We start from the raw sequence: 22,953 nt of genomic DNA on the forward strand, positions 1-22,953 counted from the left end.
GGACATCTTTTCAGGTCAATAAACACGTTTCTTCAATATTGTTTTCAGTGGCTGTCCCATGACTTATTTTTCTTTTACAAAGGTCACCTTCGTGAAAATCCTTAAAGCTACATTTTTGTTTAATGCCCAGAAGAGGACTTTCTGGGTCAAAGGGCACACCTCAAATCATTCCCCGGAAAGCGCAGAAAAGGGTGTTTCTGGAATAATACTAGTTTTGGAGCCAAAACACGTTAACTCCGAAAGAGGTCACAAATAAAAAATCGAAGTTTTAGCATGTTCTGTGTAGAACTGCCCAACAGTCAAGCCACACTTCAACAGTCGACTGCTAAAATACATAAATGATAAGAAGCTGTGCAGCGCGGAAGTGACAAGCCACACACCTGTATTGCCAGCAGTGACCACCTGTCAGGTCCAATGCCCTGTCCTTAAACTAGGATTGGGTTGTTGCAACACCCAGACCAATCTTATCTGAGCGGACTGCACCAGCTCTATGTACTACAGCAATCATTTCCATAGCATGATTTCGTGTAATGGATAATTATTTTTTTTTAAAAATTGCTTTGGTGCTGCTCCTGGCACTCTGAGCTGGGGGAATGAGCAGCCACTGAATTTCTGTGCTGCCAAATTTCTCTCCCAAAAGGCCCCCCTAATTTAGGCTTCCTGTGTGTGAACACAGCTCAGGGCAGGCCAGCCGAGGCTGGGTGATGCCCAGGGACACCTACTTGGGTGGCTTTTCCACGGTGCGGTAGGAATTAAAGGACTGGAGCTGGTTCTGGACTCCGCTCAGGGAGTTGGCCAGCTGCCGGTCATTGAGGGTCACGATGGTCTGCTCGATCCACTGGAGCAGCTCGGAGGCCAGGGATTCATACTTCTCCACCAGGCGCTCTGCCTCCATGGCGTGGTCCAGCACCTGTGAGACCGCGATGTGGGGTCACCGGCCCAGTCCTCCCCTGCCCCTGCTTCAGGGGAACAGGACCCCAGGTCAGGCCTCCTCTGGACTGTACGCCCATCAACCCCATGCTGGAGTGTACCTTGCCAATTCTTTTGCCTTCCACGGCCAGGGCTTTCATCTTGGAGAAGTAGTGGTAGTAAGTAGCCACATAGGTAATAATTGATTTCTCATCTGGTTGGTCCACATTCACATCTGAGAAAAAGGATCACTCAGGTCAGACAAAGATTAGAATCCTGCCTCCCAGAAGTAGGCCCACAATCTGAATCACTTACTCCAGTCCCAATCCCAATCACTTACTCCCCTCCCAGCTCCACGAGGTTATCTCTCCAGCTCCCTTCAGAGGAAAAATGACAGATTAACCATTTGGACTAAAAGGGCATGAAAAGCTAACTTCTTTCCTCTAAGAAACAAGCAGAGAATAAAACCCAGATGCCCAAAGAGGCTTTTACCCAGTTTTCCCAATGGGGAGACCAAAAGGAGTTGCTTGGAGGAAGAGAGACAAGAAACAGCATTCCTACTTGGGGATGGATTGTGGGCTTGTGGGCTGGAAAAATGTCCAAGAAGTCATGCAGTTTAGGGGCACCAAGACAGAAGGCACGAATGAAGCCTGGGATGTCCAGAGGATGGACCCAGGGAGCCCTGGGAGCAGGGACAGAGGCCAATTCTCAGGGCCATCTCAGGACACAGGCATGGCTATTTCTTCTTTTTTAATTAAAAAAATTATTTTTGGCTGCACCTCACAGCATGCGGAGCTTCCCTGATCAGGGGTCGAACCCTCACCCTCTGCAATAGAAGAAGAACCTTAACCACTGGACCACCAGGGAAGCCCCCAGCATGGCTATTTCTGACCCCACTCTCAAAGTTCAGTTGTGGGCCCAGGACGTGAGTGTCCTTCAAGCCATACTAGCGTCTACCTCGAGGACAGCAAGGCTGACTATGACTTGAAATCCCCAGGTTCTCTTAATTAGGCCAGATTGTATCCTACCTCCAGGGAAGACTGAGACTAGAAGCCCTCCTGACCACCTTGGCCGACCCACAGCCAGGTGGGAGCTGTGGAAATCACCTCAGAAAGTTACAGGACACTAAGTTTTTTTGTTTTTTTTTAGGACACTAAGTTTTACTTCCACGTTCTTTATCATCGCTATGCTTCTCAAATGCTCTCCAAGGAGACTTGTGTTTGGCCTGCTTCAATCATTGTTAAGCTGATATTTGTCATTTTGGACTAAGAGGGCATGGGAAAAGGGGCTACTGGTGGGATGGAAAACAGGGAGAAAACAGCCAAGTCCCAAATCTGCCCAGGGAACCTCAGAAGGAGCATTTCCAACAAGGAAATGCTGGAAATTTCCTTGGCCCTTCTGTCCTGCTCTTTTCTGTACCAAGACTGTTCTCTGCTCTCCCAGGGAGGCAGCTCAGGAAACAGGCTCTAGAGCTAGGCTGCCTGAATTCAAATCTCAGCTCCTTCAGCAGTGTGACCTTGGGGGAGTCACATAACCTTTACAGAACCCTGTCTTTTCTTCCATAAATGGTGTAATGATGAAACTGATTTCAAAGAGGGGTGTTGTGAGAATTCAGTTAGTTAAAGCATGTCAGGTAGGTGGCACTAGTGGTAAAGAACACGCCTGCAGATGTAGGAGATTTAAGACAGGTGGGTTTGATCCCTGGGTCAGGAAGATCCCCTGGAGGAGGAAATGGCAACCCACTCCAGTCCTCTTGCCTGGAGAATCCCCATGGACAGAAGAGCCTGGTGGGCTTCAGTCCATAGGGTCGCAAAGAGTCGGACACGACTGAAGTGGCTTAGCACGCAAGCGCAATGTCAGGTACAGAACAAAGCCCGGTGGCCATTCCCAGTCTCATGGGCATTAGATCAGAACCATAGGGACCAACCAGCAGGGTCAACTGACCATGATACCAGTGCTTGGTGAGATCTCAAGGTCACAGAGCTTAATTTAGAACCCTAGAATTTTGGGGCCCTTAGAGACCTTGTAGACTAAGATTAATGTTTTGGCCACCCCATGGGGCATTGCAGGATCTTAGTTCTTCATGCCCCTTGCGTTGGGAGTGTGGAGTCTTAACTGCTGGACTGCCAGGGAAGTCCTTTTTTATTTTTATTTTTTTTAAATATTCTCATTTTAGAGGTGAGGAAACTGAGCCACAGAGAAGCCAAGCAACCAGCTCTGTGTTACAGAGCTGCTTCGTGGAGGGCTGGGATAGAACCAAACCCCACACAGGGCTGCCTTTCTTCCTACACTGAAATAGAATTTTTATGCCATAAAATTCACCTTTTTAAAGTACACCGTTCCGTGGATTTTTGTATATTCACAGGGTTGTGCAACCATCACCGTGATCTAATTCCAGATCATTTCCATCACCGCCCCCCACAAAGAAACCAGGTAAACCTCCAGCAGGGACTTCCATTCTCCCCGCCCTCAGCTCTTGGCATCCGTCATCCACCTTCTGTCTCTAGCCCACAGCCGCTCTTTCACATAGCTCTGTCCCACCTTCAGGATCCAGCAGCTTCGTAAGTCCCAGCTCCTTCTCAGCCAGATTGAAGGCATTCTGCAGATTGTAGTGTGCATTACACTTCTTCAGGGACTCGAAATCCAGCAGGTCTGGCCTGGGTGGGGAGGGAATAGAGAAGGAATCAAGGGCACATGAGAGCCTAAAGAGGAAAAGGAAAGCCACCCCATCTTGATCTCTAAGTTCCCAAGCCCTCCACCCCCACTGCACCTCCCCACCTCGACTTCCCATCGCAAGACCTCTGTGCAGGAAGCACCCCCACATTCTGGGCTCTTCTCTGAACATTCACGCCTCCTGACTGCCGTGGAGCTCAGCTTGTCTCACTGCTTTGTCTACGTGTGTGTGCGGGCCCCTGGGTCATCAACCCATCCAGCAGCTCAGACAGGATGGCCAACCCCCGTCTTCTCACCGGTGTTTATGCACGATGGCGTTGAAGGCCAGCCCATCTCTCCAGCTGGTGGTGAAGTTGTTCACGTTGACATTGGGGTACCTATAAACAGAGGCCGGGATAGACAGTGAGTAGGCCTCCAGGATGGATCCGCAGCTCATAGTTCCTGGGCCCCCGTCCTTCCTTCCTACTGCACAGCCTTGGTGCATCCAGCCCTCCAAGGCCATGTTCTCTGGCAGCCTCACCCAGCAGTCTTCATCTGGCACCAGAGTAGCAAGGCATCCTTGGCTGACTTCTTCTCCTTGTTGTCTTCTGTTTCCACACTTATGTCTTGGATCTAAGAGGGAAGGAAGGAAGGAAGGCCCTCACTTCCTGAACAGCTTCCTTTCCGATAGCTCCTGGAGTTATCAGAGATGCTCAGTTATCAGAGATGTCCTGGAGTTATCAGAGATGCTCAGAAGCTCCTTAGACTCCTTAATTAGGGGCCTAGGGATACAGCCTAGGGCCTTTCTTCTCGGACTAATGACCACAGAACTCCAGGTCAAAAGGATTTGAGGCAGCAGAAAGGGGTAGGAATTCAGAAGAGGAAGTGCCTTGAAGGCAAAGATGCTGGTTCTTGCTGAGGGGAAAACTACAGGTGGAGAAGTGAACATTTCCTGAGAGCTGGGCTTCAAAGGTGAAGCTGATGGAGCTCTGCTTAGGGCTGGAAGGAGCAGGGAGTTACACTCAGGGTGTAAGCAGGCGATCAGGAGAGCTGTGATGGCATTAGGACCCTGAACTGGCGATGCTCAGAGCATAAGAAGGAGCTGGGTGGCTATTCTTTTGACAGAGGCGAGCAGAGTTTGAGGTAGAGGAGTGGACTGGTAACCAGACCCCAAATGCAGTTCTAACACTCTCTGTGGTTTTTTGTGCCCCCAAATGTGGTCCTCCAGTGGACCAGGCAATGGTGCCCGACTCCAGTCCTCTTGCCTGGAAAATCCCCTGGGCGGAGGAGCCTGGTAGGCTGCAGTCCACGGGGTCGCTAAGAGTCAGACACGACTGAGCGACTTCACTTTCACTTTTCACTTTCACGCACCGGAGAAGAAAATGGCAACCCACTCCAGTGTTCTTGCCTGGAGAATCCCAGGAACGGGGGAGCCTGGTGGGCTGCCGTCTATGGCATCGCAGAGTCGGACACGACTGAAGCGACTTAGCAGCAGCAGCAGCAGCATCGGACCAGGCCACAGGGAATTTGCCATAGCAGTTTGACAACACCCACGCTGGCCTCTGTCCTGTTTAATGATGAGGGTCCCCTGCCCCAGTGTGTGAGGTTCTGGGCCCCCCATGTGTGCAGTGACCATGGGAGATGCTGCACTGGTGTGCAGGGCACACGCCAGTTGACACCATGCGGGTACCTGGAATCGAAGGATGATGGTCCACACCAGCCCAAGGGTCAGGCGGTGGTTCCCGTCCACGATGTCATGTGAGCCCATGTTTTCCAAATGCACTTTTTGCTCCTTCAGGAACTGCAGCGCCTTGTCCACATTCTCCAGGCAGTGGATCCGCATGCGGCCCTTCGTGGGCTTTGGCTATGGAGGGAGGGGACACAAAGCCGTGGGCCTGTGGGCCTCCTCCTCCTCCTTTCCTCCTAGCTTTCCCGGGGCCCTGCTTCCTACGGCTTCCCCATGACCTCCCTCAGGAACACAGGCACCGCCCGGGGAAGCTAAAGCTGAGTTGCAGATGAGGCTTGGAGCAGATTAAGATTCCCAAGGGAATTAATTGCACCCAGAGTGAGTGGGGGAAAAAAATGTTTTCAATGGGGCCACTGTTCCTGTCTCCCTGAAGCAATGTTCCTGGTTTAATCCACACAGCAAAGCCTCTCAAACTGAAACCATCCTCTGAGCAGAAGGCAGCCACTGCTTTCTGCTCCGTGGTGTCACTCTTCTCGCTCAGGGCCACCCCCAGGGCTTGTCCCCCTGGCCACTGTCTCTCAGGCCACCTCCTCCCTGGCGACCCCAGCTCACCAGCGTCTCCCCTGAGAGCACCTCGAGGAGCCTCAGAAGGTTCCGTCCATCCCGGAGGTCGCTGTACAGGTCGCCCACCCGGCACGTCACCCGGGCCAGGTGCGAGTTGACCCACTTGGTGAAGGTTTTCTTCTGCACAGCTTCTCGCTCATCTGTGGCGGCAACATGGGGTCATTTCTGCCCTTCAAGAACCGGGAGCCTGCTTCTAAACATCAGTTGGTGGGGCTGGGGAAGTGAGGTCTGGGGAGGAGGAAGGGAAGGAATATAGCCGAGGGGAAAACCCGTAACTTGAAAAGTCGGGAAATAAATTGGAATGAGTTCATGACCAGGGTCAACAACAAAAATGAGAGACAGAGAGACAGAAAACAGGCTTTGAGAAGGAAGGATGAAAGAAATTACGGCAGGGGACATGCAGGGAAGGCCTGGGATCAGCGCTCTGCTGTGTATCAGTGGTGAAATCCTGTTGTTTAATCCATTAGGGCCTCACTTTCCTCATCTGTAAAATGGGCACATTACTTTCTCTTTCAACAAGTCACGGTGTTGACTGAGACACCACGTGTAAGATGCCGCATGAAATGTCTCCTGGATGAGTTACTGTTATTCAGGCATGATCTAACCCGAAGGAAAGAGTAAGAGTTGCTCCGGTCGGTCCAGCAGGAGCTATGGCTGTTCCCATTTGGTAGTGGGCAAAGGAGAGGGTATGGACTTCAATTACAGCAGCAGCTCTTCCAAGTGGTCATTAGAAGGATGTGACATTATAGAGCCTGCGGGTCTCCTGAGTCAGCTTGCCCTCCTGGGATAATTTAAAGAAAAGACGGGCTCCTCTATTTCTGGGCTGGTTCATTCAACTGGTTGCAAGAGGATCCTGTCCCAGGACACCAACATTCCAAAGTCAAGAGTGAATACATCATCGTGGAAGTTGGAAACAGGTAAAAAGTGAACCCGGGAAACACAGGGTGGGGCAGGGGAAAGCCAGGCAGAGTTCAGTGCCAATCTCACAAAAAGTGACGAGATGCCCACTGCCTGTCCACAGGGGGAGCTGCTGCTGAGAGAGGGGATGCTGTTACATTTCCCAGAAAAACAAAAATTGAAATTATTATAAATGACATAGAGAATACCACTGACCCTGACACATTGGAGACGTTTACAAAGGTTTGTTGAATTGGACAGGAGCGTTAAGCCTTGGACCCGACATTTTTATAGCCTGGGTTTCAGTATATGAGTATTCAGTATACTCTTGCCTCATTATTTATGGTAATATCCACGACTGATAAATTAATTTCTTCCAGTAAAAAAAAAAGAAAAAATACAAATGACAAAGTGAGGGAAGAGGCTCAGCCCATTGGAAGCTGCTCTGGCCACTGGGATTTCCTCATGTCCCCCCTGGAGAGGCCCAGTGCAAGGACCCAACCCAAGTGGCCAGGGCTGAAGACTCACTTGTCTTTTCTTAGCACCAGCATCTCAGAAACCGAAAAGACTCACCCCTTAATCTCACATTCCTATGCACCTCACCCATAAAACACAGCGACACACCCATGTCTGTTCCTGTCTTTCTTACCTCCAACAGGGGACCTGGGACAACCTCAGCGTCCTACCAAGTGCTCAGAGGGCCTGATGCCCTGTGGGCCTCCTCTTAGGATCCACAGGCCCTGCGGGAGCCAGGGACCACCTGATCACCAGCCACGACTGGATCCAGGGAGTCTGCCCTCATGCCAGACACACGAGGCTGAGGCCATTTTGGCTCACAGGCAGCATAAAAGGGGTAAGACGTGGAAACAGGGGGCAGCTAGGAAAAAAAAAAAAGTGCAAAGCCGACCACCAGAGACAGAGCGTAACTTTACCAGGTGTCCAAAACATCCGCAGGCACACAGAACACCACGGCCCCCAGGAGAAACACACTGGCCTATGCGTGCTAGAGTGAACACAGCCGCCTCAGACCCATACTTGAACCCGTCTGCACCAGATCCCTTTGACACACTCCCCGGTTTCCACACACTCAAACACCCATTCAGAAATCCAGGGCAGCAAAACGCCCTGGGCCCCTCCCCCGTTGGTTCAGTCCCCTGCCTCCTTCCCGGACCACCCCGGCAGGCGCGTCCTCCCCAACCCCCGAGAGTCTCAGGGAGACCGGGCCGCGCCTCCGCGCTCCGCGCCCCCGGGGACACACGCCCAGCGGGGCACCGCCGCCACTCCAGAGGGTCCAAGCCTCTCCGGCTCTGTCAGCGTCCGCGGATTTCCCGGCCACTTGTAATTATTCCCCCGGCACTTTGTCTCCCAACACAAACCGTCTGAGTCACAGAAGATGCTCCCCCCACCCCGGGGGCCTGGCTCCGGCTCCTCTCCCACGCCCCCAGCCGCTCTCTCCGTGGGGGCCCCCTCTCCGGGCGGCTCCAGCCGTGGCCCCCGCCCCCCGAGCCCTCCTCTCGGAGCCCACCACCCCACCCCCGGAGCCCACCTTGAAGCTGCTTGAAGCGTCCCTCCAGCACGCTGGCGTACTGAGCCGGGTTGATGAAGGCAGCGGGCGAGAGCAGGAGCCCCCCGGGGTTCTGAGCCCCCTCCACCGCCTCACAGTAAAACTCGCCGGCCCCGTTCAGGCTGTACCCGGGCGCCCTGCCCACCCCGTGCCCATTCATGGTGCCGCTGCCTCTCGATCGCCCGCGGCCCAGAGTCCATGCTCTGCCCGCGCCGGGGCGGGGCGTCGAGGATCCGCTCCCCCGCGAGCCGGGGGTCCCGGCTAGCAGGCCGTGTGGCCCGAGGGCGGTGGAAGTTTCGAGGAGTTGGGTGAAAAAGGAGCGGCGGGAGGTCCGAGCCCCCGAGCGCTCCGGCACCCGTCGGCAGAGCGCACCTGGTGCGGCGAGAGGAGACGGAGGCAGCTCCAGACAAACAGGTCGGACAGTGACGGGGGAGGGGCGGGGCGGAGCCGGCCGGCTGGGGCAGGGCCGGGCCCCCGGGCCGGAGGAGGGAACCGCCAGCGCCCTCGAGACCTGCCGGTCTGGCCTGGAGTTGCCTCGGAGTGCACCAGACCCGAGAGGGCCGGTCCCCACCCGCATCCCTCGCCTCCCCCGCGCCCCAGGTCAAGTCCTGCTTCCGAAGGTTTGCAGGGGTGTTGAGGATGCCCCCTGGCTGTGACTCTGGGAGGTCCCGCTCAGGACGTGGGCTTTGATCCCCAGCTCCGAGAGCCCCGAGAAAGAGAAATCCCGGGAAGGGCCAAGCCAGCTCAGTACTAGCCAGGCACGGGGCTATACTGGTTGCTTACTTTCCTTCATTTGTGAAATAGATGGTGTTATCTTCCTCCCTTGTTTGTCATTCTCACCTCCAGTTCCAGATACTTCCCTGCCCTGGGGCCCATCAGGCCGTCCTGGGGCCAGGCCATCCCAGGCCCCCAGTACACCCACAGCTGGGCACATCTACCTGACTCCCTTCCCACTTAAATATATATATATAGCGACCCCATGGACTGCAGCTTACCAGGCTTCTCTGTCCATGGGATTTTCCAGGCAAGGGTACTGGAGTGGGGTGCCATTGCCTTCTCCATATATATATATATATATATATGTATATATATTTGGCTGCTCTGGGTCTTAGTTACTGCAGTGGGATCTTGAGTTGGGGATCTTGTTCCCTGATGAGGGATTGAACCCAGGTCCCCCGACTCTTCCTTGGGAGAGCCAGGCTCTCCCTGGTTCTCCCCCTTGGGAGAGCAGAGTCTTGGCCACTGGACCACCAGGGAAGCCTTCCCGTCCCACCTTTCTATGGGCTTCAGCCCTTGTCACTTACAGCCCACTCCTGTCCCCTCCCATCCTCCTTCATTCAGTATTTTCTGGCACCTGCTGGTGCAAGGCGCAGGGCTGGGTAAAGCCCATACAGCAAGGCCTCCTCAGAAGAGCCCGGTTTAGTGGTACAGATAAACGCCTACCGTCAGCCTGGGTTGGCATGCATTGAGCACACATCGAAATAGTCCTGGGTATCACACGTCATGTGCACACAGCTGTCATGACATTCTAGAGGCTACTCCTACCCAAAATCAGGGTACCAAAGTATCCCAAAGACTTAGTATTCTCTATGACCCACGTCTTCTGCCTTCGCTCAGCGATAGAAACAGTGATGAGTGTTTCACAAGCCTGAGTGTAGCCCTAACCAGAAGGACAGGGGAGCACAGGAGAAAATGATGAGGGATTCCCAGAAGTAATGGAATTACCCGAAGAGCTTTAAACCCTGAGTTCTGGACCATAGGTCCAAAGACTCTAATTCATTGTGTCCAGAAAGGGGTTTGAGAAGCTGTATTTGTGGAAATATCCCTGAGTGATCCTGTCAAAAGTGCAGCCAAGGTTGGGAACCGCCCCCCCGCCAGTGTCTCCCTTCATCCAGGAGGCCACCCCAACCACGCTGGGAGCACTGCCTCTCGGGGAGGAGTAGCTGTGACCTCTTCCACTGCACTGGGCTGGGAGGCCAGCAGGTCAGTGGAAAAGATGAGGGTGGCGTGGAGGAGGGAAACCAAACAGGGTGGGTGGCCTTGGGGTGTGTGGGTGACTCAGCCCCACGCCAGCCGCCGGTGGTGTCAGCTGGCAGCTGCACTCTTGTTGCCATGGCAACTCCTCCCCAGAACGCAGGGAGGCCCGTCGAACGGGTTTGCTGGTGCTCAGAGGAGCTTGAAGGGGAGAACCCAGGCCATAGGGGAAGGCAGGGGCTGAGGTGGGTGGAGAGCAACCCAGGAGGATGGGCGGTGGAAACCAGGGTGGGTGGAAGGAACCTGCTTCAGGGAACGGGTAGATGAACTAAAGGGAGGAACAGGCGGCAGGCAGGTGGAAGGAACAGGTGGGGAGGGAGAGGAGCGGCTACTGAACAGGGAGGGGGAACAGGTGTGAGAGATGACAGTGAGAATCAAGGAAGACAGGAGAGGATGAAAGGGAGGGAGAGGTGGGTGGAAATAGAACAGCAAGACTAAGAATGCAAAAGAATTAAGGAACGTGACTCAGGGACAGGGGCCAGGCAGTCAGCTGAGCGCAGAGCGGAGCATGGCTGAGCTCAGCATCAGCACGGCTTCTCCCTGCTTGGGGGGGAAGGAAGCCGGGGCACTTTGTGGATTGCATGTGGTTTGTTCTTGAGGCTGGCATTGCGGAGTAGGGCTTGGTAGAGTGATCTGGATTTCCCACTCTAGTGCAGTAGCTTAGAAAGAGCGTCGGTCTTCCCATGAAGTTGAAGGACTCTTCAAGACAAGCTTCCCTCCCCGGCATCCTCAACATTTCCCCCAGCCCTCCCCTGACCTCACCTGCCAGGGCCTTAATTCGGGACCTCTCAAAGAGGCGGGCAGAGCTGCTGTCATTGTCCCAGTCCGAGTCGGGCAGGTCCCAGCGGTTGTTGATGTCACTGTACTGGCCCTGGATCTCCAAGCTGTCAAAGTCTGTGGGCGACAGGGTGCTGCTCATGGTGGTGGGTGGCCTCCTGCTCCTGCAAGGGGAAATGGGGCCGGTAAGGGGCATCTCGAAGCCACTGAGCCCACCACTCAACATGTCTTCCTCTCCTCCTGCCCTAGATCTGCTCCACTCTACTGATGACCAAAGACTGTGGTTGCTTTCTTTGCCAGTGGAAATCATCCCCCGGTGGGAGAGGAGAAGCCATGGTGGAGAAGCTGAGAGACAGGAACACAACAGACACATATGGAGTGAGGTCGGAAGGCGGCGGTGTCTCAGAGTGACATAGTGGAGACAAAGGGCTCCAGAGCCTCAGGCCAGAGACGGGCAGGAGGCAGGGAGCTGAAGGTGGCGATGGCCATCGGGGTGGCTCTGGACAGCAGTGTGTAAACTCCAGGGCAATGCGAGAAGCAGGCCTGGGACCCCGTGGGCAATAGGGAGTACAAGCCAGAGTCCTTTCATTCCTGGTTCCACAAACTGTTCAGAGCCCTGCACCTCCCCTACTGCCTCCCACAAGGTGGCTTCCTGTACCCTGGAAGCGATTTAAGATGGAAAGACCCAGATCCTGCTCTCAGGCCAAGCCTGATGCACTGCTAGCAAGTATGGATACAGAGCCCAGGAGTTTGACGGAGGACACAGTATGGTTCTCTCCCCGGTTTCTTTCTTTTGTTTGGGACAGAGAATACTTAATAGGTGCTCGATGAATATCAGTTGTGATATGTGTCCTCGTCACTTACATGCATCACCTCTGTGGGGCGAGGGACCACTATCATCCCTATTTCAGAGATGAGGAGGTTGCTCCGTAAAAGTTAAACCAGGGTTCAAGGTCACTGGAAGGAGTAGAGTTAGGTTTTGAAGCAGGATTCTTTCTGACGCTGGAGGACAAGCTTTTTTTTTTTTTTGCCTCCCTGGGCAGCATGTGGGATCCTAGTTCCCCAACTAGGGATCAAACCTGCGCATCCCAGCATTGGAAGTGCAGAGTCTTAACCGCTGGACCACCAAGGAAGTCCCTGGAGGACAAGCTGTTAATCACAATATTTACATGTTCCTCGAACTTCCTGGAGCCCTCAGAGCTCCCTGAGAGAGATCAACAGCCATCCCTCCCTTCCAGGGCTCAGGCTGGGGAAACTGGGACCATGGATGCTTGCCAGCACAACTCACGGCTCTGTGTTACACAAACAACCCTGTCCTTCTCAAAACTAACAAATGAGCTTCAGATTAGTTTCTAGGGATTTTTTTTTTTTTTAAAACAAAACTCTACAGTTCAAAGTTCTCGAGTAATTCAGCACTCATTCAAGAGCATGGAGGGGGCTGGCTCTGTAACTGAACCCCAAATTCTGCATTTCTCATTTTCCTAGTGCCTCTCAAATACAAAGATATTTTAATCCTTAGCGCCACTTCAGAGGGTTGAGGCTATGACCTTGGCAGTCTCTTGTTCTGGAAAGGAAGTACCTTACCTCCTGTGTGGTTTGGGGGGACAGAAGAAAGAATGGGTGGTGAGATGTGGGTGGGGAGGGAGATGTGTTCCCATGGGTGCACAGGGCAGAACTTGGCTTCTGTCATTAAGTGGTTCCACGAAGCGGAACCTGAGGCACCTGAAGGCCAGGACTGCCTACCCCTCCCCTCTCTCCCAAAGGGAAAACAGCAAGGATTTCCCTGGGGGCTCAGGTCTCAGGTTCCTAGATTTGGGCTTTTCATTCCCTGTAATAGGAAAGAGGGGCTTCCCTCATAGCTCAGTCGATAAAGAATCTGCCTGCAATGCAGGAGACCCCAGTTCAATTCCTGCGTTAGGAAGATCCCCTGGAGAAGGAACTAGCAACCCACTCCAGTATTCTTGCCTGGAGAATCCCATGAACAGAGGAACCTGGCAGGCTATAGTCCATGGGGTCACAAGAGTGGGACACGACTTAGCAACTAAACCACCACCAGTAGGAAAGAGAGCTTCATTTCCACTAAGCTTAGGACTCCTTTCTCATTTAAAATCCATCCTTTCCCCTAATCCCCAGCAGAGTCTTTCAATTTGCTCTGTAAATATTTATATAAAAATAAATTCTAGGGCAGAGTCAGGGCATCCTGAGGAGAGAATGCTGTAGGCAAGGTGCGACCTGAGCTAGAGTCCCCTAACACTCTCAACCATGGGACAGGGAGCAGTCCAAAGCCCAGGACCAATTCGAATTCCGTTTCTCTGGGCCCCTCAGCTTAGGGCTTCCCCACGAGCAGCCATGCAAACACTTAGCTCTGGGATGGACATTCCCAGCACGCCCGCTCTCTCTGCATAGTGTGTGTGACCATGCTCTTTGAGACCATTGGACTGCAGCCCACCAGGCTCCTCTGTCCATGGGATTCTCCAGGCAAGAATACTGGAGTGGGTTGCCATGCTCTCCTCTAGGGGATCTTCCCTTCCCAGGGATCGAACCCTAGTCTCTAATGGCTCCTGCATTGGCAGGCAGGTTCTTTACCACCAGTGCCTCCTGGGAAGCCCCTCCCTGCATAGACCTGCCTGAAAAAATCCCTATATACCAGAAGTCCCCAACCTTTTGGGCACCAGGGACCAGTTTCGTGGAAGACAATTTTTCCATGGACTGGGGGTGGAGGGGATGGTTTGGGGATGATTCAAGCATTTATTATACACTTTATTTCTATTATTATTACATCAATTCCACCTCAGATCATCAGGTATTAGATCCTGAAAGTTGGGGACCCCTGCCATATATGATGCTCCCCTTCTATTCTGTGACCCTTTTTTTCTTTTATCAGAAATCACAAACCTCCTAAAACCAGTCTCCAGGGGTATGGCCAGTGAGCTGTTGTAAAAGAACTAATTTGGGGGAGCTCCCTGGTGGCCTAGCGGTTAGGATTCTGGGCTTTCGCTGCCATGACCCAGGTTCAATCCCTGGTGGAGGTTAAGTTCATGTAAGCCGTGTGGTGCAACCAAAAAAAAAAAACAACCCCACTAATTTGGGATTCTTCAGGTGGGCCTATGCTTGCCATTTCTCTCCAGACCCCGCCACTCCCTGTTGGCTTCTTCCCAGCCTTGTCACACATTTTTATTACCTACTTGGTCCCTGAAGGCCTCTGAGGTTTTCAAACCCTGCTTCGTCTTTGTACTCCACAGAAAGCAGAAACGCAAAGCAGCAGACTGTGACCCCGTTTCCAAACTGTGTGTCCCCAGGACCCCTGGAAGCTGCACAAAACCAAACATGTATTGGCTTCTTTTTGCTAATCCAACTTGGTCCCCCTGATGGGACTGAGGTGTGGGATCCAGACCTCTCAGTGAGGTCCAGCTGTTAGAGCTGCTCCTATAACTTGGGGGAGAAAATGTGAAGCTGGAACCTCCCCTTCTCCCAGATAAAATGGCCCTCTGGCCAAATCCAATTCGAGACATACATGCTTTTCATCCCTGAGTTTCCAGGGATGCCTGCCATTGTATGGATAAGGAACCAAGATGGCACTGGTGTCCTTAGATCACAGGTCCCCATAGGGTGCTTTCTGGTGTCCTTAAGCACAGCAGTTCTGAGGGCCTCTGAGTTTTGGTTTCCAAGCATTTGGGCTCTGGAGCCCCCTGGCCTTTTGGACAATATGCTGTGTTCCCTGCTACCATCTTCGGAGTCCTATAGATTTCTGTTTCTTTAGATAGATCCCACCCTGGTTTCTTTTCTCTGATTTATCATTCCTTGCTTGTGATCTGGGTCTCCGTACTTATTTCCTTAGTCAGCCTGTACCCCTAGCCTCATGCTCACCTACGTCTCTCTCTTTGCTGGAGAATCATCTACCTGATTGTTCTCCATGGATTCCTGGACTCTGGCAAGAGGACAGTACAGCAGCTAATCCAGATTACAGTTTCACCAACGCCTTATTCTTAGCCGCTGACCTGGAGGCCAGACCTGAGTAGCTTACATTGTTCATGCTACGAGAAAGCCAACTCTCGCCAGCTGCAAGCTTGGGGTCCTGCTAGGTTCTCCGCCCAAGCACTGCTCAGCCTAGTGCCTGTCTTCCAGGGCAGCTGCCCCCTCCCCTTCCCTCCGTTTTGCTGGCATGTAAAGCTAGAAATCCAATCCCTCCGGCTAGAGTCTGTCTTGTACCCTAATTCCCTCTCTCGCCACATCCTCCTTCTGATTAATTCTCTACCTCCCTCAGAGACAGTTGATCATTCCCTCCTCTGTGCTCCCACAGCACTTCAGGATGCTGCTATTATTACGCTTATCACATTGTATTACAGTTAGTTGTTTATGTGTCTCTCTGCCTGCTCCCTTTTTAACCCATTGAGGACAAGGGTTGGGTTTTACTCACCTTTGTATTTTCCTAGTATGATAGCTATTCAATAAAGAGATATTGAATGAATGGGCTAGCATTCCTCCCCACTCTCATCAAATGCATTTCTTTTTTTTTTAGGTCTAGAGAAAAAACACAAGGAAAGAATGAAAATGGCATCAGAGAAGAGCCTCTGCTCCTCATCTCTAAAGTTCAGGATTATTCTCAAACTTGCATGAGTAACAGTTACTTGGAGGGCTATTAAAACACAGACCAGTGGGCCCTGTTCCCCAGAGCTTCCGATGCAAGAGATCTGGGGGTGGGGCCTGGGAATCTGCATTTCTAAACTGTTCCCAGGGCACACTAAATCTACTGGCCTAGAGACCACATTTTGAGGACCACTGCTGTCCAAAGATGAGGAGCAGTTAGAATTAGAAAAGCTACGAGAGCAGAGAAGACACAACGTTTTAGGAGTGAGTGTGACCTGAGGTTAGCTTCTGGGTCTGTTTAGTCTCTATCCCATGCTAAACTCAAATACAACTTCCCCCAAGAAACCCCAAGACCCACAAAGAGCCGGAAGCCTCAGGCAAGGAGAGAGGAAAATGAAGATGGAGTGGGTTTGAGATCTAATGAGACAAATAGAGCTGATGGCCGGACACAGGCGAATCAGAGGCCCGGAAGGAGGGCGATATGGCTGGAGACGGGGCTGGGAGGCGGAGTTGAACCAATGACAGCAGGAGGGATAACAGATGAGAAGGAGTGGGGACTTTGGCAAAGTAAAAATCTTTTGGGACTCAAAGTATGAATGGACGAGCAAAGAGATAAAAGGAGAAAGAAATCACAAACTCAGGGCTGCTAAGATAGCAAAAGGAAGATGCACACAGGGAGACAAGACAAGCAAGAGACAAAACCCCAGCCTATTCCCTCAAGGCTGTGTTCTTGATAAAGCACCGGGAACTCTCCTCCAAGGAACTTAAGAATTGGGCTGGAGAGTGGGAATGGATTTTTGCTTCATCTTGTCCTTCAGAATCCTCCACTCAGGGCAGAATTATTCAGACTACTTTTCACTCCCTTGCTACGCCCCTCCCCCAAGTCTGTAACCCATGGGTTACATCAGTTTCCCTAAGGAACAAATTTAAGATCCCTATTAGCTTTTTCCTCCTTACTCCTTTGCTCTTCTGAATATGCCAAGAGGTTGCCCCGCACCTCAAGCTGAGACACAGATTTGGGACTCACTCTGCCCCCTTCACCCTCAAGGAAAACTGGTTTGTAGATACCCTGCCGGTGCCTGAACCGACTAGCGCTGGAATTGTAGCTGCCCTCGGAGGGGAGGAGGGCCGCTGAGAAACAACCCATGGAGACAGCATGTAGCAGGTTAGGACCGGGACAAGCCTGCAGCTCAGACAAGCATGCAATGCCACGGGGTTAATGGGCTGAAGTCGTTCCGAGCCAGAAGGGATGGCAAAGGCCCGATTGTGGCGCTGGCGCTGGAACACCCGAGAAGGAGGCCTTGCCCGCTAGCTCTGCGCCCACGGACTCCAAGCCGAACGCACACATCTTGGCCACAGGGACACCTTTCGCTGCCACTTCCCCGCCACCCGCAGGGGTTTCATTCTCCTTTCTTCGTCTGGCAGCGTTCCGCTCACCACGGCCAACCGTGTCCCCTTCTCTCACACACTGTGGGGGAGCATAAAGGAGAGCGTGGAGCTAGCTACCAAAGAGGCGAGGAGAAGCCCACCCGGCTCCCCAGGGAGCCCCCGGCCGGCTAGCGGGAGGGAGTCGGGCGCTGGCAGCCTCGGGGCAGGGACCGCCGAGCGCGCCCGCAGCGCCTGGACCGGCGCCGGCCGGCCCGCCTCCGCGACGCGAACAGCTGGCGCTGTCACACACGCGCAGAGCCCGGCGACCTGCTCCCCTAACGCGTTTGTCAGCCCCAACTCTTCCAGACTCTTCTCTGGGCTCCGGAGAGGCCCGCGTCCCGCACGCCACGATCCCCACCGGCCGCACACGGGTACCTGGTTGGCTGGCGCTTGACTCTCCATCCAGTCCCAGGGACCCTGAGGGTGCGAGCACCCGGGGCCGCATCCTCCCGCCCCGGCTCCCCCGACCCGTCCCGACCCCGACCCCGACCCCGCCGCCCGCGCGCGTCTGCACAAAGCGCACCGCCCAGCCGGCCGGGACAAAGCGCGCCCCGGCGCCGGCACCTACCTCGGTGCGGAGCGCTGGCCCGACAGGCGGGAGGGCGGCGGGCGGGGGCGCACCGGGAGTCGCCGCGCCCGCAGCCCGGCCGCGTGGGGCGGTTGCGGGCGGCGGCCGGGCGCACGGCAGGCGGCGGGCGGGCGCTGTCACGGGGCGCGAGCCGCACGGGGGGCGCGCGGGGCCGGCGGCGGTGGGGCGCGTGGAGGTGCGCGGGCGCGAGCGGCGGGACTGCGGCGCCGCGGAAGGAGGACAATAGCCTCCCCCTGCCGCAGGCCGCCGGCTCCCGCGGGAGGCCGGGGACCATCTGGAGCCGGCGGCCCCGCGGGGCTCGAGGCGGGGCACGAGTCACCCCCTCCCCGCCCGGCGCCATGGCAACCATGGCCCCTCTCGGGTCTCTGCTTAGCTCCCCGGCCCGGGGTCGCTGACCTTCCCCGGGGCGAACGCGGCGTCGGCTCCTCCGCCGGCTCCCGACCCCCCACCGCCTACCCCGTGAGTGCCCCCAGAGCCCCGCCTTCCGTTCCTTGCCGGCCCTGGTCACCCTCTGGCCGTCTGGGTACCCCCCACCGCTTGCGGGGCTGTCTCCGCTGTTTGAGTACCCCACCTTTGTCCCTGCTCCGCTTTTCGCACAAAATCTACATCCCCGGAACATGCGATCTTTCCTTTAACGACACTCACCGCCCAGAAGGTTTCCCAGTATTCAGCCTCTTTTCCGTCCCGATTTTTTCCTCTTTGGGCACCTCCGGTCAGTCCATCTCCCTTTAAGCATTTCTTTCATCCATCCCTTCCCTCTCTGGTCCTCCTTCGGTCAGGGAGGCCGGCTCTCTTTCCCAAAGCATCTCCATGGTACCATGTGGTGGAGATTCGTCTCCTCGCAGATCAGATTCTCAGAACAGTCATCACTGCAGCTCCTCTCAGCTCCTTCTCAGCTCCTCTCATTTATCAACCAGAATTCCGGCCTACTCACTGTCTTAAAAGGGAATGGGGGTGGGGACGGACATGTCTAGGCCTGGCACAGCTGGGTTTCTCCTTGGTTTAGTGGCATCCGAGTGGTCTAATGATCTGAGGTCATTAACCAAGGTGAACTGCTATCTCCTAAGAGAGAAAAGAATTATACCCAAATAGTAAAGAGTGCCAGGTAGGTGCTAAAAGTGAATTTTCTCGGGTGATTCCCTCCCCAACTGCCACCCCCTCCCCAGCTCTAAGAGGTAGCGTACAGTTCTTTCTGACTTGAAATCGAAGCTCAGAGATAAACTAATAACAGTCAGTTGAACTTTGCACAGAGCAGTCTGGATATAACTATTCAATTTTATTGCCCCTGAACATGTGGGCCTGTCTCTACCTGGGATATGCCTGAAATGGCCAAATAAGGGCAATGTGAAGAATGGGCTTTGTGTGAATTATTGGTTTAAGGCTTTGTTTATTTATGGGTAATGGCATTTTAGGATTTTGCTCCTTTAGGTAAAGGTATACATAGTGAAACAAATGTGTAAGTAATTGAAGTACTTTCCAGATAAGATTTTGGTAAAGTGAAATCGTTTGTGTTAAACCCACTTGAAAACAATTTCAAGGTTTAAAAAAAGAGTCCTGCTACTAATCCAAACTAGTTGTGTCATCTCACCTACTTGGCCTCCGTCTTCCTAGACTATCAAATGGGTTGGGAGAGGGCTTGGTGTGTGAGTTGCACTAAAAAAAGAGCTTGAAGTTCTCTCCCAGCTCTGATAGTCAGATTCCATCAGTAAACTGGAATCAGTATTCTACCACCAAACTGTAACTTGGCCTTCTGGGGTATACTTCACCATTAGCTGTAATTTCAGGCTTTTATTTTATTTTTTTAATTTGACTGTGTCGATCTTAGCTGTGGCTAAGTCATGTTCGGCTCTTTGTGACCCCACAGACTGTACAGTCCATGGAATTCTCCAGGCCAGAAGACTGGAGTGGGTAGCCTTCCCTTTTCCAGGGTATCTTCTCAACCCAGGGATCGAACCCAGGTCTCCCGCATTGCGGGCAGATTCTTTACCAGCTGAGCCACGAGGGGAAGCCCAAGAATACTGGAGTGGGTAGCCTATCCCTTCTCCAGCCAATCTTCCCCACCCAGGAATCGAACCAATGAGCAAGACGATAATATCTTGTATATAGCGATTTGGGTTTCCCAGGTGGTGCTAGTGGTAAAGAACTTGCCTGCTAATGTGGGCGACGGAATGAGATGCAGGCTTGATCCCTGGGTCGGGAAGATCTCCTGGAGAAGGAAATGGCAACCAGTAACTCCAGTATTCTTGCCTGGAGAATCCCATGGACAGAGAAGAGAGTCAGAAATGAATGAAACGACTTAGCACGCATGCGTATAGTGATTTCCCCTTTTCAACATTTCATCATTCTTTTAAAAGCCTCATAAGTGAACATTCTCATTCTCATTTTATTGATGAGCAAACTGATGTTTAGACACCTAAGTGAAAGCCAAGCACATAGAGTCAGTTCATGATAGAGACACCAAGTCTTCTGATTCCGTGTATGTTCTTTCCCTTTTGCTAGAGCAGGAGTCGCACAGAGTCGGACACGACTGAAGCGACTTAGCAGCAGCAGTAGCAGCAGCGAAGGAGTATAGAAGAGTGGTTTAAAAGCATCAGTTTGAGGGGACTTCCCTGGTGGTCCAGTGGTTAAGATTTCACTTTCCAATCCAGAGGGTACAGGTTTGATCCCTGGTCGGGCAGCTAAGATCTCACAGGCTTGGGGCCAAAAAACCAAACCAAACCATGAAACAGAAGCAGTGCTGTAACAAGTTCAAGAAAGACTTTTTTTTAAAGTTTGGGATTAATAGATACAAAATATTATATGTAGAATGGATAAACAACAAGGTCCTACTATATAACACAGAGAACTATATTTAATATCCTGTAATAAACCGTAATGGAAAGGAAAATGAGAAAGAATATATATGTATAACTGAATCACTTTTCTGTACATCAGAACTTAACACAACATTGAAAATCAACTATATGTCAATAAAAAATATATATATCTTTAAAAAGCATCAGTTTTGGAGTCAGACTTCTGGGTTTAAAATCTACTTTGGCCATCTCTGCCTTGGGCAAACTACTTAACCTCCCTGGAATTCAGCTTCCTATCTTAAAATATATCATAATGTGGGGATCAAATGAGTTATTGCAGATGAAGTACTAGAACAGTGCCCGTGCATAGTAAGCACTCAGTGCCAGCTATTATTTTACTGTATTGTCATTTTTACCATACTGTTTCCCAATTTGGGGAGGAGGCATGTTCAATAAAGAGAACACTGAGATCGCTGGTCTCAGCTCTGTTACTGAGTTGCTTTGGAAACTTGCTATTTTGCTCTGCAGTGCGTCAGTACAGTCAATGATGAAGAAAATGCCTGCTTCCTTTTTACATGAGTGGTGAAAATGAATGGAATGATGTCTACTATATATGCTGAGCTTCTTGGAGAATCCAGATTTGCGACTTAATGTTACCAAGATTCCTGAAAGGTCTTGGTATGACTTCCCGCCACCAAACATACAGACATGACTGAAGTCTCAGCTTTCGTTCCTGTGCCATCGAAAACGTCCCTCCTCTGAGACTGATTCTTCTGGCACCTGCCCCAAGTCCCATTCCCTCCTGCACGAAGCCCCATGACTCTCATTCCTTCTGGTGAGTTCCCTCTCTTCTGGCTCCTTCCCATCAACATTTAAACATGCTCAAGTATCTGCCAGCTTAAAAAAACAAGTCAGAAATCTGGATCCTTCTCCATGTCTTGCCCTTAATCTTTACAATGACAGTCTTCTTGAGTCATCAGAGCTCACTGGCTCCACTTCTCTGCCTCTTTTTCAATCAAACATTCATTCAAAACCAACCTGGTTTATATGCCGGGCACCGTGCTGGGATCTGGGGATCTCTAATCACGAGTAGAATGAACACTATCTCTGTCCTTTTGGAGCTTACAGGCTGGCGGGGTTGACAGACATTAATAAAATAACCCTCAGATATATAATCACAAAGAACTGTAGAATGAATGAAAAGTGCAGGATGCTCTGTGAGAATTTAAGAGTCATAGCCTGCTCAGGGAGTTGGGGGGTGGTGGGGGTTCAAGGGAGATGTCCCTCAAATAATTTGAGCTGAAATCTGAAATATGAGAAATGTTAACCAGGTAGAGAATGGGGAATAATATTAGCAGTTACCAATGTTAACTGGGGACTATATTTCTATATTCATTTATTTGGCCGTGCCAAAGTGGTTTGCTTATGGGATCTTAGTTCCCTGACCAGGTATCAAACCTGGGGCTCTGACAGTGAAGGGGTAGAGTCCTAACCACTGGACTGCCAGGGAGTTCCCTGTTTGTATTCTTTATGCATAACATTTCATTTAATTCTGTATCAAATCTGGAGGTATGTATTAACCCCAGTTTACAGAAGTGGAAATGGAAGCATTGAGAGATGCAGTGCCTTGCCCAAGGTCTTGGCGGACAGCAAGCCTGATGCTGCAGGCTGCATGTGAGAAACAGAAGTCCAGTGGAGGGAAAACAGAGGAAACATGTGGTGCATTGTGACTGGGAGAGAGGCAATGGTTAAACCACACACGGCTTATGAGGTCATTGAAAGAATTTTGGTTTCTACCTTTAGAATCCTGGCAGCTACTGAAGGATTTCAAACAAGGAAGTGAAGTGATCAACTTTGTATTTTTAAAAGATTACTCCAGCGGACTTTTCTGGTGATCCAGTGGCCAAGACTCTGCACTCCCAGTGCGGGGGGCCCAGGTTCAATCCCTGGTCAGGGAACTAGATCCCACATGTCCCATCAAAGATCAAAGATCCCGGGTGCTCCAACTAAGACACGGCAGCTTTAAATTACTTTTTTTTTTTTTTTAAAGATTATTCCAAAAAAAAAAAAAAAAGATTATTCCAGCTGCTGTGTGGGGAACATGTTGGAGTGGGTATTCAGTTTGATGTGAGAACCAGTTAGAAGCCTACCACCATGGTTCAGTTGAGAGAGAAGATGGTAGCCTGAACTGGGCAATGGAGACAGAGGAACACACAGGGATAAAGGACTGACAAGATGTGGTGATGGGTTAGATCTAGGGGCGGTGGTGAGGAAAAAGGATTTGCTGTGGATGGACTGTGCAACTGGAGGAAGGGAGGGAGGTACCATTTGCTGAGATGAGGTTTGGGTGAAGAGAGTGCTGGTCTTGGAGATATTGAGTCATCAACTGTATCTGGGTGTGGAGCTCAAA

The 22,953-nt window shown here is 52.1% G+C and overlaps 1 protein-coding gene across 4 annotated transcripts in view; it reads right to left on the reverse strand.

The window, feature by feature from the left end:
• Positions 1-18,775, reverse strand: part of SPTBN2 (spectrin beta, non-erythrocytic 2) — a 41,497-nt gene extending 22,722 nt beyond the window's left edge. The window contains exons 1-9 of one of the 4 annotated variants that reach the window (XM_059883101.1): positions 18,394-18,775; positions 11,130-11,308; positions 5,861-6,012; positions 5,252-5,425; positions 4,103-4,194; positions 3,879-3,959; positions 3,451-3,566; positions 1,032-1,144; positions 723-910 (exon numbers count right to left, since the gene is read on the reverse strand). In XM_059883101.1, the coding sequence (XP_059739084.1) occupies positions 723-910; positions 1,032-1,144; positions 3,451-3,566; positions 3,879-3,959; positions 4,103-4,194; positions 5,252-5,425; positions 5,861-6,012; positions 11,130-11,286 (1,073 nt within the window). In that variant the 5' untranslated portion in view covers positions 11,287-11,308; positions 18,394-18,775. Of the gene's footprint in view, positions 1-722; positions 911-1,031; positions 1,145-3,450; positions 3,567-3,878; positions 3,960-4,102; positions 4,195-5,251; positions 5,426-5,860; positions 6,013-8,315; positions 8,716-11,129; positions 11,309-15,561; positions 15,652-17,727; positions 17,748-18,393 lie in introns of those variants that run through there. The other 3 variants (XM_059883102.1, XM_059883100.1, XM_059883099.1) reach the window with 3 other exon arrangements.
• Positions 18,776-22,953: the final 4,178 nt, after the last annotated feature.

This window comes from Bos taurus, chromosome 29 (assembly GCF_002263795.3).
Source record: "Bos taurus isolate L1 Dominette 01449 registration number 42190680 breed Hereford chromosome 29, ARS-UCD2.0, whole genome shotgun sequence".
NCBI lineage: Eukaryota > Metazoa > Chordata > Mammalia > Artiodactyla > Bovidae > Bos > Bos taurus.